This window comes from Enoplosus armatus, chromosome 16, assembly GCF_043641665.1.
Source record: "Enoplosus armatus isolate fEnoArm2 chromosome 16, fEnoArm2.hap1, whole genome shotgun sequence".
Classification (NCBI taxonomy): domain Eukaryota; kingdom Metazoa; phylum Chordata; class Actinopteri; order Centrarchiformes; family Enoplosidae; genus Enoplosus; species Enoplosus armatus.
In genome coordinates this window covers 22,078,241-22,094,115 of record NC_092195.1, presented here as the reverse complement: position 1 = coordinate 22,094,115, position 15,875 = coordinate 22,078,241, and the positions used below count along the sequence as shown (strand labels likewise).

Below are 15,875 nucleotides of genomic sequence, written 5' to 3'. Positions count from 1 at the left end.
TGTGTGTGTGTGTGTGTGTGTGTGTGTGTGTGTGTGTGTGTGTGTGCGCGTGTGTCGCTAGATGGTGCTGTCGGGCTCCTTTTACCGGAATATAGGCTACTGTGCGCGCCCACGTGTTGGAGCGCATGCTCGTGTGTGTTGAGCGAGAGGGAGCATCTGCCTCCACACACACACACACACACACACTCGCGGGAGGATGCTGCCTCGGTTCACACAACTGACGCGGAGCTGAAGAGGAACCGGACGGACTGACGGACACACCGACACCGTAATCTACCGGGATCTACCGGGCACCGAGCTACCGGGGTCAGGCCGAACCTCCCGCCGGGCCGGACCGAACCTCCTCTCCGTCGGTGTGATTCTCCTGTGAGCCCCGGAGCGGCGGACAGGAGGGAGGATGAAGAAAAGCAACCAGAGCAGACGGGTAGGAGCGCGTTTCTGTCACGAATTCATCTGTTTTTAATATGAATCTAATGTTCCTTCAACACTGAGTGTGTTTTCATTGTTCATTCATCCACAATTCATTCATAACTGATGATGAGTGATTATTATTCAGCCAGCAAACACCGCGTTTCTGCCAGTCAGCAGCTCTGACCTGTAAGATATCACCAGAATGTTAAAGAAGCTAAAGAAATAATATGAATATTCATGTTCATGTTAGTCATTAATATTCATATAAGACGTTTCGGTGGAGAAAAAACAGCAGAATTCATTTAATATTGTACAATTTGATGTCCGCAAAAAAATCAGTGTAATGTTCCTTTAATGTGATAAAATCTGACCTGCAGTCTGCAGCTTTATGCAAATCACTGCACATCACGAGAATCCTGCAGAAAGATTTCATATCATGTTTATGTTCAAATGTGAAAAACACCAGGCGCTGAATCTGTTTCTAAACTAGTTCCCAACATTTATAAATATATAAATAAATACATTTATAAATTCATAAACTGTTTCTTTTAGAAGTGAATATTTAGCACAGAACCTGATTCTTATTCAAAACATTTATCAGTTCGTTTGTGATTTTGAAAGAATACATAATTATATATTAGTTCAGACTAATAAGAAGGTCATATAACATCTGTAGAACATCATGATATTATATTTCTGTTGATGATGTTCATGTTTGACTTTTATCTTCTTTAACTTCTTCAGCTGATAAAATGAAAAGATTTGATGTGTGTCTTTATGAGGACCACGGAGCTGAAGACAGGATCATCTTTTATCATCTTTATAAAGCATGATATTTTATTTTATTATTACAGTTTTACTGACTTCTGACTGCAGTGGTCTGATCTGAGATCAGCAGCCACATCTCTAATTCAACGTTATCTTTTAGCGAATGTGAGAAAAACAACTTTGTGATGAAATGAACTCCTCATGTTATTGTTTTATAGCCTGATGATTCGTTTATTTGTGACGTTTACTGACATCTGGAAACAGCTCTGTTAATATTATTAGAAGGAGTCTGGTTAGTGAAGAGTTCTGGTTCTGACCCGGTTGAAGGATTTCACAGAGCAGGAAACACGTGGCTCCGTTTCCTCCGGATCAAACATGTGATCTGTTTTTCCGTTTAGCACTTTGAGTTTGAACCACGTGAACAGAAACTGTCTGCAGTCGGTCTTGTGGACTCTCGTGGTCTCTCGTGGACTCAGATTTAATGTCTCATCTGTACGGTTCAGGAGACTCTGGTCACCATGACGACACTCTTCTGTAAACCGTCATGTGAACTGAGATCATAAACCTGTGAGTTTTCTTCTTCGTTGGTGTTTCCTGCTGTTATGTGATGGAAGTAGGTCAGACAGAAGACTCACGCTCCTCCTCATTCACTGGTTTACTCTTTGTTCTTCTTCTGTCCCTTTCTGTCCTGTTTCATGGTCTTCCTCCTCTGTTCTCTGTGAGACAGAAGGTTTCATCTGGTCTCTGTAACATCCTCCTCTTCCTCCATCTGCATCTTCCTCTCTGTTGTTTCCTCCCACGTCTTCTTCTCTTCATTCTCCTGTCGAGATGACGCTCCTGTCCTCCTCGTTAACGACTTCTTCTGTGTGTTTATTGACTTTCCCTTCCTTCCTTCCTCCCTTCCTTCCTTCCTTCCTTCCTTCCTTCCTTCCTTCCTTCCTCCCTTCCTTCATCCCTTCCTTCCTTCCTCCCTTCCTCCCTTCCTTCCTCCCTTCCTTCCTTCCTCCCTTCCTTCATCCCTTCCTTCCTTCCTCCCTTCCTCCCTCCCTTCCTTCCTCCCTTCCTTCCTTCCTCCCTTCCTTCCTCCCTTCCTCCCTCCCTTCCTTCCTCCCTTCCTCCCTTCCTTCATCCCTTTCTTCCTTCCTCCCTTCCTTCCTTCCTTCATCCCTCCCTCCCTTCCTTCCTTCCTCCATTCCTTCCTTCCTTCCTCCCTCCCTTCCTCCCTTCCTTCCTTCCTTCCTTCCTCCCTTCCTTCATCCCTTCCGTCCTTCCTCCCTTCCTTCCTTCCTTCCTTCCTTCATCCCTTCCGTCCTTCCTCCCTTCCTTCCTCTCATGAACACAACAAACTTTGACTCCATTGATGAAACAATTGAAGTTTTAAATTCTGTTAATTTATTTAAAAATGTCATAATTTCTGGAGGTCTGGTCTTTGATTCTGGCCGCAGATCTTAATCTTAAAAGAAAATCAGAATTTCAGATGGTTCTACTGGTTGTTCTGGTGTTTCCATCAGACTCTGCTGGTTTCTACTGGTGTTCAGGACTCGGTTCAGGCTCTCCTGGTTTCCATAGTTTCTTTCTGACCCTGTTGTTGTATTGTGATATTTCAGGGCGTTCAGGACTCGGGTCAGCAGGCCATCCAGCAGCCAGAGAAAGTGGGCTGGATCAGGAAGTTCTGTGGCCGAGGGATCTTCAGAGAGCTGTGGAGGAACCGGTATGTGGTCCTGAGAGGGGACCAGCTCTACATCTCTGACAAGGAGGTGAGGACCATTTCTGTGTTTTAAAGAATCAGACTGGCGACTGAAAGCTCCTCAGTCAGAGACAGAGGGTCGTGTTTGTTTGTTTTAGATCTTTTAGATGCAGATGTTGATCCACAGCTGGAGGCGCCAGAAGACGACTTCCTGTCTGCGATCAGTTATGAGCTGCCTTCAGATCAGTTGTGCTAAGTCTTTTCTTGGATCAGAGGACGAACTGAACGCTGCTGATGTGTTTCTATTGAACGATGCTGAGTCAGACTGATCATGTGACCTGTGATGTCACAGTCACGTCCTCATAAAACCAAATGTCCCGAGAGAGACGACACAGTGAAGCGAGGGAGAGACTGTTTATCTCTTTTATTACACACACACACACACACACATAGATATGAACACACAGGGAGGCTGCTGGCTGAGCAGTCAACACGTGTTGCTGAATCAAAGATCATCATCTGACACAGCTGAGCCTGAAGCTACACACACACTAACATACACACACACACCCACACACTAACATACACACACACACCCACACACACACACACTGCAACACACACACTAACACACACACTGTAACACACACACACGCACACACACACACACACACACACACACACACACACACACTAACATACACACACTAACATACACACACTGTAACACACACACTAACACACACACACACACACACACACACACACACACTAACATACACACACACACACACCCACACACACACACACACACACTAACATACACACCCTAACATACACACACTGTAACACACACACTAACACACACACACACACACACACACACACACACACACACTAACATACACACACTAACATACACACACTAACACACACACACACACACACACACACACACACTAACATACACACACTGTAACACACACACACTAACACACACACACACACACTGTAACGCACACACTAACATACACACACTGTAACACACACGCTAACACACACACACACACACTCTAACACACACACACACACACACACACACACACACACTGTAACACACACACACACACACTCTGTAACACACGCTCTGATTGGTCGAGCTGCATGTTGCTGTCTGATCTCTGACGAATGGAATGAAAATCAGATTATTTACTAAAGAGAATCAAAGATGGAGTTTTTGAAGCGACATGTTTCACATTTTAAATCATTAATATATATATAAATATATGTATATAAATATAAATATATGTATTATAATATGTGTAAGAGAACTGAAGACACTCTTCTTCTTTGTTGGTATAATGATGCAGTTGTGTTGAACCAACATTTAGACAGAAACGTTACTGATTCCAGACTCTCAGATTTCAGACTGTTGGAGGGTCCCTGAACGCCTCACAGAGGAGGTTACGGCAGGTGCAGCAGGTGTGGTTGAGTGTTGAGTGTTCACACTGACTCTGCAGCTCCACATTATATAACAGGCTCTTATGTAACTGTACACACTGTGAATATTCTGCTGAGTCAGACAAACACTGACTCACTTCCTGTTTCATGTCTCTAAAAAGAGATGTTTAATCATATAAAGGAATAATAACAGTCTACGTGTGTATTGTTATATAGGATAATAATAATACTGAAATAATAAACAGGCGTATTCATCACTGTGTACTTCATGTATCTGTGTACTTCGTGTATCTGTGTACTTCGTGTTATTTCAGTCCAGTTTGTTCTGTTTTCACGTCACTGAGTTTCAGCAGAAAAACTCAAATTTATTCTTTGATTTCTGTTGTTTCTCTTTTTCCGTCTTTCTGAGGTCGACTGAACCGAGCAGCAGAACAATGACTCATGTTAACCCACGAGTGTGTGTGTGTTTCCTGTTATTATGATTCTTTTCATCATCATCATCATCATCTTGTTTGTGTATTTCAGCAGCCCGTTGACCCAGAACACTTGAACGCAGCAGCAGCCTGAGGGAGGCTTCACTGTGTGTTTTAAATGTGTTCTCCTTCATGCACAACACTTCTCTCTGTTAAAGCTGCGGACTACAGATTCATCCCTCCTGACAATCAGAGAAGTCCGGTCTGATGTCTCTGTGGCCAGACCCTGTCCACACTGGAGACAGGTCTGGCTCAGCCCATTGTCATTCTGGGATGGAAGATAAAACACACTATTTCTTTCCACTATCGCAATCGTCGTGGGCGGCGCTGAGCCCAGGATGCAGCGACGGTGACACGCAGACAGGAAGGGGACGAGAACGAGACTGAAATAGTCGACCAATGGCAGACTCATCCCGACAGGCCACATCCAGTCAGACTAGAGGTTTGCAGGTCCAGTCTTAAACCCCCGACCTGCTCGCAGACTTGTCGATCATTTCGGACATGTTTGATATTCAGGAAGCTACACGTTAGTGTTAGTCCTGAAGCAGCTGGTGGTGTCGCCAAGCAATGGTGAACATTCTAGACCTTGAGGCTAACATTAGCTAGCATGCATAATAGACTACCTCATGTTGACGGCGTCTCCAAACATTTTTTCCTCAGACTCGTTTAGCCAGTCACTGCAGAGCATCACTACACGTCAGATCATCTTCATAATATCCTGCAGCGTGTTCAGCTTTCAGATAAGAGAAGAACATCGTGACGGTTCTCCTCATGTACGTGATGCAACCCAGTTAGGATTTTAAAACTCTTGTAGTCTGAGTCCAGCTTTAGAGTCACTGTGTCAGATCAGGAGATCATAGAGTCATGCCATGACAGACGTTGGTCCCCGACCAATCACAGCTTGCTCAACACAAATCTTTGTGACAGCTCATCAAACGTACCGTTATATGCTGATGATACTGAACTATTGTTCTTCCTGATCAGTCGGACAAACCCTTGAACTCCTGCAGTCTGCCTTTGTTCATGGTGTGGATTCAAATAACTACTTCATTAAGGTTTTAGGAGCCCCCTTATGGGGACTAAATGCAAGTCCCCAGAATGAAAGTCATCAGAGCTCAGGTTTAAGACTTGGTTTAAGGTTAAGGTCAGGGTTATAGTTAAAGTTAGGATAAGCCTCCAGATGAATGGAAGTCAATGTAATGTCCCTTTAAGTGATGGAGACGAGTCCACAGGTTCCTCTGGGACTTCCTGTTTGTGTTTCTAGACAAATCTTTTTCTTCCTCAGAAGGTTTTAGTCTCAGTTCAGAACATTTTGTTTCTGACTTAATAATTCCTGATTTAAATCATCAGTTTGGCCGTTTCTCTTCATCTGGTTGTGTTCAGAACATTTAGTCTGAAGTCTATTTATTCTCAGTGAACTGAACTCAGGCGTCACATCGACACTGATATCGACTAATGTTCAACACCACCAGCTTCTACACGTGACACCACACACACACACAGTGATCGATGGGCTTCAGAGCGGTTTATTGGAATTGTTAAATCACTGTGTGTGTGTGTGTGTGTGTGTGTGTGTGTGTGTGTGTGTGTGTGTGTGGGTGACCTGTGTGTCTTTGTCTAACTGCTCTACACGTCTGATCATCACAGGAATAATAAACGGATGGCGGCTGAATCGCTGCAGTTCAAGCTTTAGCAGTAAAATAGACATTAACAGTAGTAGAAGTACTTTTAGCTGCAGTAGCAGCTGTTGTAGTAACAGAAGTATTAGCAGTACTTTATTGTCACAGTATAAAGGAGTCTCTGCAGTAACATCGTGTCTCTCTTCACATGAACTTTGAGGATTAAAGTTGAACGAAGTTAAAACGTCTGTGATGAATGAAACATGGAAACCAAACGCAGCGAGCGAACACTTAGAGCCGACTCACTTAACTCAGGCTGAACCTCCTTTTCTGCTGACTCGTCTGCAGAGCTGAAACACACAGCTGCTCGTGTTTAGTTTCACAGACTCATTAACAAGCTGCGGTTTGTTTTTACACCTGAAGGACAGAAAACACACAATACTTCACTCACTTCCATCTCTGTTCACGCTTCATACTTAAGTACCAAAAGAGAAATGATGTGGCTGCATTTAGAACAACAGACACTTTAATTTAATTAAATAGTGAACAGCTGTGACCTCTGAGACGTAGAAAGTGACACACAGGCGATGCTTCATGTGAACCAGGTGTTATTACTGTGTCACTGTGTGTGTGTTGTATTCTAATATCACCTGAAACTACATCAAAACAAACAGCTAGCGACCTGATGGCCGAGTGGTTCAGGTCTCAGCTGTCCTGAGCAGCGAGTCCCCGGTTTGATTCCCGGCTGTCTGGACTGTTTGCTGGATGTCTCTCTCTCTGATGTCACTGTCAAATAAATAATCTTTAACAAACAAACGAGCAGCAGCTGTGGACTCGTTTGTGACACTCGGATCATTTCTGACAGCTTCTCACTCTGTCACCACAGCCCATCCTGCTCTCTGATTGGCTGTCAGCTCTGTTAAAATCAAACATAGTTCAGGTCAACAGTCTCACCTCTGTCCTAAATCAGAGCTCAGGGTTTATGAAACTACAGGTAACCATAGCAACAGGACTGATGCTCCAGGGTCTGTTAACTCAAGTTGTTTATGAAAAACGAGATGTTATATTAGTAGTGATATAATAAATATAAATAAATAAAGAAACGTGTTTTGTGTGTTTGCAGGTGAAAGATGAGCGGAAAGCACAGGAAGTGTTTGACCTGGCTGATTACGAGCGTTCAGAGGAGCTGAGGAAAGCAAAGAGTCGCAGCAAGAAAAACCACAGCCGCTTCACTCTGCTGCGCTGCAGGCAGCCAGGAAACACTGTGAGTCACATGATACACCTGGAAAACAATGACCTCCTGGAATTCACCTGGACTGGTGCTGAAGAGTTAGTGATTGTAGTAGAGTTACAAAGACGAAGTGACTTTCATAAAGCTCTCTTCAGGATGTAAAACTGACCGGACAGTTGTTCTCTTCTGTGATCATTTTAAACTAAGATTCTCTTGTTGCCCTGCGGTCGAATAAAAAGTGTTCTTAATCACTTCATGTGTCTCAGACGGATCAGAGAGGCGTTCAGTGTCAGACCAGACTGAATCGCTGCTTTGAGCTAAATGCTAAAAATGCTAACATCCTGATGTTTAGTAGCTATACTGTTCACCATGTTCACCATATTAGTTTAGTGTGTTAGCATGCTAACATTAGCTAACTAGCAGTATACACAGAGTCCAGCTGAGGCTGATGAACGTCATCAGTTCTGCAGGTATTTGGTCATAAACCAAAGTATTGCACACATTAACATGTTGACCTGATGGTGGCGCTAGAGTCAGAGGATCACCAGAGTTACTACAGTTCATCCTGAGGGGACCATGAAGGTCTGAACCAGTTTCAGTGAATAAGAGATTCTTCAGAGTTCTGTCTTTATTCGTCTTCATCCTCCTCTCTCGTGTCCGTCCTCTGTGCTCAGAGATTACTCTGCCCCGCCTGACCCACACTGCCACGTCGTTGGTGGATTTCCTCCTACTTCCGTGTCAGGATTGGTGGATCAGATTTTATTTCACCCACCCGCCCAGCATCGACTGCAGCGATTGGCCGAGCTGTGTTGTTTTTTTCTCCTCTGAAAAGGTTTAATCCGCAGAATCCAATTAGTCTGTCAGAGGACGAGTTACAGCAGAATAATCCCTGAAAACACTTTCACATGTTAGTCTGCCTCTCTCGCTCCGTCTTATTTAGGGCTGAAAGGAGACGATGTCATAGATTCAGAGAACTGATTTCTGTTTCTCAAATATAAAGACAGTGAATGTCATTTCTATGTTTTATGTTTTATGATTAGTATATTAATAATATTATATTGATATTAAGAACATTAGTTACACATAAGATTAACTTCAGACTACAAACAATAGTAGTTACGGCAAGTTACATTCGATGTACTGAAGAACATGAAGTACGCAGAAGAACATACAACAGAACAATAGCAACAGTACATAACATTAGCAATAGCACATTAAATAGCACTAGCAGAACATTAGATACACTAAATATTAAGTGTATTAAAGTACATAGATTCGTAAAAATAAATGGGCTTTAGTGTTTCCAACGCTACAGCTTTAACTACACTAAGCAGAACGTTAGCAACAGTAAATATTCACTTAAAATGTAGCACACTAGCTACCCTACCTTTAGCAACACTAAAATACACTGAATAAAATCAGTGTTAAGGACCAGTGAATAACAGTGAAACTGATTATCTTCACTCAGGAAAACTGCACAATGTAGCACACTAGCAACATAAAACAGCAGCTACAACAAACAGCAGCTACACTAGCTACACCAGTACTTTGCTGTACTTATACTTTACGTACACTAGCTACATTAAAACATTGGCTAGCGATATCAAAGAACTTTACTTACATCTACAGCTACAACAATAACTACTTTCATGGCATCCAGTCTGGATTTTATATCATTCCAACAGTTTGAAAGTCCCTTAATATTAATACAGATTCTAGTTTTTGCAGCATTTTGAAGGTTTGCTTGAACTTTGTCAGGGGTTGCCTGAATATTTCTGTGAGTTTGTTTTTGTCTGGCTGGTTAACCCTGGACAGGTAAAACATACTGTAGCTGTATCGTCTACCGAACATGTTAAGTCTTTGTCTCTTTGCAGGTTCCCAACCTTGTGTTTCTGGCAGTGAGTCCTGAGGAAAAGGAATCATGGGTCAACGCCCTTAATGTGGCAATCATCAAAGCCAAGAACCGCATTTTAGACGAGGTATGGGTGGCCTGTAGGTTGACATTTTTTTGTAGTAAACCTTGATGAAACTGATAAAGGTTTAAATGCTTTATGAAATGGTTACTTACCACTCTACATTTGATTTAACTATGTCACAGTTATCCTTAGGTTTATGAAACTATATACAGTTTTCACCTTAAGGCATGTGATGGATCACAATGTTTTATAAAACCCTCCCGGACATTTCAGAAGTCACTAGAGTCTATTTCTATGTTTCTATGTCCAGGTGACCATCGAGGAAGACAGTGCGCTGGTTCATCCCACCAGAGACCGGGCAAAGATCCCTCATGGCCGCCGGCTACCGACCAGAGGACACCTCATGGCCGTGGTACTGGGTTCTCTTATTATCGTTCTTCCATTTTAACTGATTCCATCTTTCTGTTTCTTCTTAATCACAACCATTTTGATAGATGACATTATTAACATCATCATCTTTAATAAGATCACTTTGTCTATGATCAATCACCCCAGGCGTCCACCTCTTCCCATGGCATGCTGACCCTCGACCTGGTTGCTGAGGAGGATGGTTTCTCTCCGGACTATGATGGCGACTCCCAGGAATCCTGGGAGAACAGCTTCAAAGTTGATCTGCAGAGAGGGGGTTCTGGGGGGTTTGGAGTTCGTCAGCGAGCCGACACAGATGTGTCAAAGCTGCGGGTGACCTCCAAGGAGCCCAAGGTGAAGACCGGCAGTCTGCCCAGGGGGAGTGAGCGGTCCTGGGGCAAACAGACCCTCCTGGAGGCCTCCAAAGTCCACAAGACCCAGCAGGTGCAGGTTGGGAAACTTACATTCTGATCTTCTTAGATCATAGCTTCTGCTACACTAATCATTACTCATTTTGTCCTTTTGTGAATATACATGACAATTTCATGAACACATCAATTCGTTAATGGAGGGCTGAAACTGACCTACATAGCTAAAAGCATACATGGTAGTCCAAGAGTTCTGCATGAGCCTAAATCTGAGACCTGAACCTGAAGACCCACCCCACTGCTCCCAACTGGTATTGCCAAATTTTAAACCCAAACCTGATCCTAGACTATTCTTACTGACCGATAGCTCTCAAACCCAACCTGAGACTGAATCTGTACACACACATCCGAATACCCAGCACTACTAATATTGCTCAATTTATTTGACTTTTTCACTTAAATAAACACAGTCAATTTCTGACGGAGGCTAATTTTTGTTTTGGTGCAGAGACTCATGAAATTTCCTGTTCTTGTGAGATTTTCATGGGATGTTGGTGCATTGGTAGGTGTCAGTTGTTATTATAACATTTCAGGTGAAGAGGTTTTTAGATGTTATAACCGATACCCCCACCCAACGCGGATATTACATTGAGTGACGGCTGTTCTATGACCTAATCTTTAGGTTTTCGAACAGACTCCCAAAATCTACATGCAAGACTGCTTTAGCCTGCTTAGGAAGCCTAATTACGTTCCCGGAATACCATGTCTCTAGGGCCTATATAGTCGACTATGTGCCGACAACCGGATATTAGCAGGAATATCTGTGTGTGGTAGGTGTCTGGAGATTGGTGGTACCCCAGTAAGACCCTGAAGGAAAACGGTCAATACTGGGGGAGGTCCACAGTGAAGGGTGGCGGACAGGTTTTACACTGGGCCTGCCTCCAAGGCTTTATAATTTAGAGATTGCTTTAGGAAATCCCTCCCTGTGTCCCAACTATTCAGAAAACTTTAACTTCAACACCAAACATAATACAAATTATTATCTACTGTCAGCATATCTCAAGGAGAGTAGTCTTCTTACCTGAGGGAGGCTACTATGATGATCTCAGAGAGGAGCAACACAGGAATTTGGTTGGAGTGTACAAAATACAATCCCAGTTTTATTGGAGTTTTATCAAAATGTTCAAAAAGAAGAAAATATAACAACCAAGTAACAAAGTCTCACAAACAACCAAGGACCCCAAGGGACCAAAAAGGCAGTCTCAAAGAGAAGCCAAGCAGAGTTTGTCTGTCAGACAGAGAGTCAGTCAGAAGGCCAGTCAGAAGGGTCCTCAAGCCTTTGTTCTGCTCTTCCTTTTAGAACCTTTGCCCCCTGTTCTTGGGGGTCGGAGATCCATGAAAGGTCTTCCTCTGCACAAGCACTTTTGCTGTTGGGTGAAAACACATAAGATCACAAAAATACATTTTCCACACGTTAACAAAGCACGCTTCAACTTCCTTGTTTAAGAGACGCCTCCAGGCACCTAAGCAACCGTGTGTTTGTGGTTTTTCTCTGCAAGCGTAGGGTGTCTGTTTTAGCAGTATCATAAATGTGTGAAGTCTAGCCCCGTATTGGGGGGACAGGTCACCTAAAGTACATCTTGACCTGAACTGTTGAACTTAATTTGAACTGTTTCTTTTAAGAGAGAGGGGGGGGGAGGGTATGACTCGGACACAACACAGGTGGATTGCTCAACACAGGACACCCCCCACTTACCGTTGAACCACAGATACAAACAGCAGACTTGATCTGAGTGTTATCCTTCAGGTCCTTCAGGCTCAGTCTCGAACGCCACAGCCAGGGAAGAGGTTCAGCATGCAGGGCCGGAGTCGCTGTGCCTCCATGGATGAAGTCCTCTCCTCCAGGTACACAAACACCTGACAGTAAAACAAACTATCAATATATAATAATAATACAATAGCCTTTAGCCTCCAGACACCCATTTCCATAGTTGTGTCTTCCTGCTTCTTCTGGGTGATCCCAAGACATCCCCAGACCAAGTGGGATATATAATCCCTCTAGTGTGTTCTGGATCTGCCTGGGATCTCCTTCAAGTTGGACATGCCTGGAAAACCTCTCAAGGGAGCCATGAAGGAGGCATCCTGATCAGATACTCGCACATCCCCAAATTGATTTGATTGATTAGTGATTCTACTCCAACCTTCTTAATGTTTTTATTGAAATGTAATGAAAACAGGCTGCCTGGAGGGTATGAAGTCTATATAAAAACTGAAAAATGATATGGGAAATTATCAGCAAAAGGGAAAGTGTTTGGGATTTAGAGGTTACGGTGCTTTAAGGTTCACTTCTGGTGATAAAGTGTTTGTTAAGAAACATTACAAGTCTTTTGTTATATCTAACTTTTTCTTTCTTCCCTCTGCCTCCTTCCCTTCCTCAGACCGGCGATGATCCGCTCTGAGTTGCGCTCCGCTCTGCGTCGTTATCCAACTGAAGAGGAGGCGGGGGGCGGGGCTTCAGTACAGCCGGTCGGTCAGCTGCAGAGTCTAATCGCCCAGAGGATGCAGAGAGCTCAGGAGCTGCTGGAGGAAATGAGACTGCAGGTCTGACTGCTTTATCCATGAGTTCATTGAGCTTAGCTAATTAGTTTTTATTGACTGACCGTATGATGGCACAGTTGAGTCACCAGAAGCAAATAATATAATGCAGAAATGAATAAATGGGATATAATTATATAAAATAATGTCATGTATTGTGAATGACAGGAGCTGCAGAAAGCCAAAGCAGAGCGAGAACGAGGAGGCAGCTCACCCTACCTGAAAGGCATTGACTCCCCAAGCCTCCACCACCTCAGGGGCTCAGACTCTCCTCACTCCAGGTTGGTTTTATTATTTACACTAATATTTAATAATATTGTAAGAATATGTTTCATTGAAATCTAATTTGGGCTACAGGTGCTGCCAGAGGACAGCAAAGGGTGTGTCCAAAATGGAAAGCCCGTCCTACTTGCCTTAAACCCATACTTTCCTTGTGGAGCACAGGTCAGCAGTCTTGTATGCATCGTACATGTTGCATCTTAATCAGCTGGACAGGGAATTGCCTCAACCAACTTCACCAGAACCCTGTTGGCCACCAGGTTTCTGAGTGGATCCAACCAGACATTTCTGGTAACTTTAGGGCAGGAAGCTGCCATTCCTTTGTTTGGCATATCATACTTGTTTACTTGTTTTCACCTCCCACAACAGGGACGAAGGGTCTGACTGTACAACAAACTAGGTCATAGGCCTTGTTGTTCGACAAAGTTGAATGTCCACAGTGGAAGGCGGGGTGAAAAGCCTGCCATCATTGTAGTGTTGAGGCACTCTGTTGTTCACATGAAAAGTGACAGAAGTAGTTGTGTGAAGAATTAAATCAAAAAAGAATAAAAAAAAAACACTTGAGAGCAAAGTTCAAACCCTGCATACTTTCACACCTTGGCAAAACACTGCGTAGAGTAGGCATGGTGTCGGGAATGGTGTTTTGGAAGTATCAAATTTGTGGTTGAAAGGTAGTTTTAGGCACTAATATACTTTCTGGCAGAAACACAGTTTGAAGCATATTGACGTTTCACTGAAATCTGGCCACTTGTTTACCTTGCCAAGGGCAAAAGCATTGGGTAAAGCCAAGTACTGTTGGTTTGAACAATGCTTTGTAAAGATGGAAAGTGTATAAGGGTTGTAGAGGCAAATTAACCTGCCAAGTAGGATCAAGGTTTAACTATGTATTGTTGTCCTTCTCAGCAGGTCGTCTGGATCTCCGAGGAGCAGGAGCAGCGACTCTCCTCGCCTCCGGGGCAGAGACTCTCCTCGTCTGAGAGGGAGAGAGTCTCCTCGGTCCAAAGCCAAGAGGAATCGCTCCAAAGGGACTGACTCGCCTCGCTCCAGAGGGTCCCATTCACCTGCCGCTAAAGCAAACGACTCTCCTCGACTGAAAGATTCACCTCGGCTCACCGCCACCGACTCCCCTCGGACAAAGAACTCCGACACAGTCTGTTCACCAAAACTCAAGGGATCGTTCAGCTCCTCTTGTCCCAACAAGGAGGATGACTCCCCTATACAGAAGTCACTTGAATCACCTCCATGTGTCAGCGGCTCTGACTCCTCTCATGTTAAAGGATCTGATTCACCACGAAGCAGTGAAACCGACTCCCCTTGTCTGGGGAGCAGCAAGGAGTCGCCCTGTCCGAACTCCCCAAGCCTTTCGGGATCCTTTGAGTCCTCTCAGCCCAAAACCCCCGACAAACACTGCCTGTCCCCACCCCCGCCCTCCTCGCCTCCCTCCCTGCTGTCGGAGGAGGACCTGGAGGTGGAGAAGAGGCGTGCAGAGGCCGAGCGACTCCTGGAGGAGGCCGTGTCGTCATGGAAGGAGGCACAGGAGGTCCTGCAAGAGGTGAAGGAGCTGCAAAGCCAGACGCTGCGGCGGCAGCGCAGGAGGACCTACGAGAAGATGACTCCATCAGCAGTGGCTGGGTTGCCCACAGCAACCGCGGCAGATGAGGATGACACACCCACCTCGCCGACGTCACCTGAGGGCGACGACGAGTCTGAGACACCTTGACGAGGATTTATTGAATTATTGAATTTTCTCAATGACACTAGCAGAGTTTTTCAGCATGCTTACGCACAAAAAAGCAGACAGGATTTGCATAATTTGGGAGGTTTTAATTCTATTACTTAAATGTTTTTCATCTATTAATCCAGGGATGGTGAGATGCACATGAACACTTAAGCAAATGTGGATTATTTTGAAACCAGCGATACAGTTCTTCCCAGGAGGTTTAATGACTTTAATCCTCCAAAGTGCACTAGACTGTCAACAGTCGGACGCCCTCTCACTTCTGCTGCCCATTTTATTTCACAAAGTCTCTTTGTGTGACAGATGTGTCACATTTAATTTGAGTAAATACAATTTAAAACGAGGCACTCCCCTTCACCTTCTCTAATGGTGCTGCACGTTTTTCTTCTTTGGCTTTTTTTGCCAAAAGTGAAGTGAAAAGCCTCTCTGATGATTTCAAAGACGAGTTCTTCCCTCTTCAAGTTTTTTGAAAGAGATATTTTGAATTTTGGGAGATGAAAAAAGACAGTTTGTCATTTAAAGACAATTTTTCCAAGCAAAGATGTCAACATTTATACAATGGGGAACTTTTTCAATATGACAAAAACATGACGACACTATGTTTCCTACGATGGGGGGGGGGGGGGGGGTCTTCTGTTTAAAGTAAAAATACACAGAAAATAGACTTCCAATATCCACACTGATTATTAAGAATTGTGTTACCTGATTTCTTTGCTAATATATATCCTGTCTTCTTGTGTGGCATTTCTGTCAAAACAATCTTAATAAATTGTCAGTCCCTGATTTAGTTGTAGCCCCATAAATCCCCCCCAAACCGTCCTTCCAGCTTAACCTCAACAGATGTCACAGATGTGTCAAACATTAACATTGAGTTTCGTCAAGCTACAACAAAAGTCAGGGAGTTTACATTTCTACACCATG

General features: G+C 43.8%; 1 protein-coding gene across 1 annotated transcript; it reads left to right on the top strand.

Annotated features, from left to right (window-relative positions):
- The first annotated feature begins 397 nt into the window (after positions 1 to 397).
- Positions 398 to 14,936, top strand: plekho1a (pleckstrin homology domain containing, family O member 1a). The gene is made up of 10 exons (XM_070922269.1): positions 398 to 424; positions 2,787 to 2,936; positions 7,543 to 7,683; positions 9,525 to 9,629; positions 9,877 to 9,978; positions 10,122 to 10,424; positions 12,150 to 12,247; positions 12,781 to 12,943; positions 13,106 to 13,218; positions 14,120 to 14,936. The coding sequence occupies exons 1-10, from the start codon at positions 398 to 400 to the stop codon at positions 14,934 to 14,936; spliced, it is 2,019 nt and encodes a 672-aa protein (XP_070778370.1).
- Positions 14,937 to 15,875: the final 939 nt, after the last annotated feature.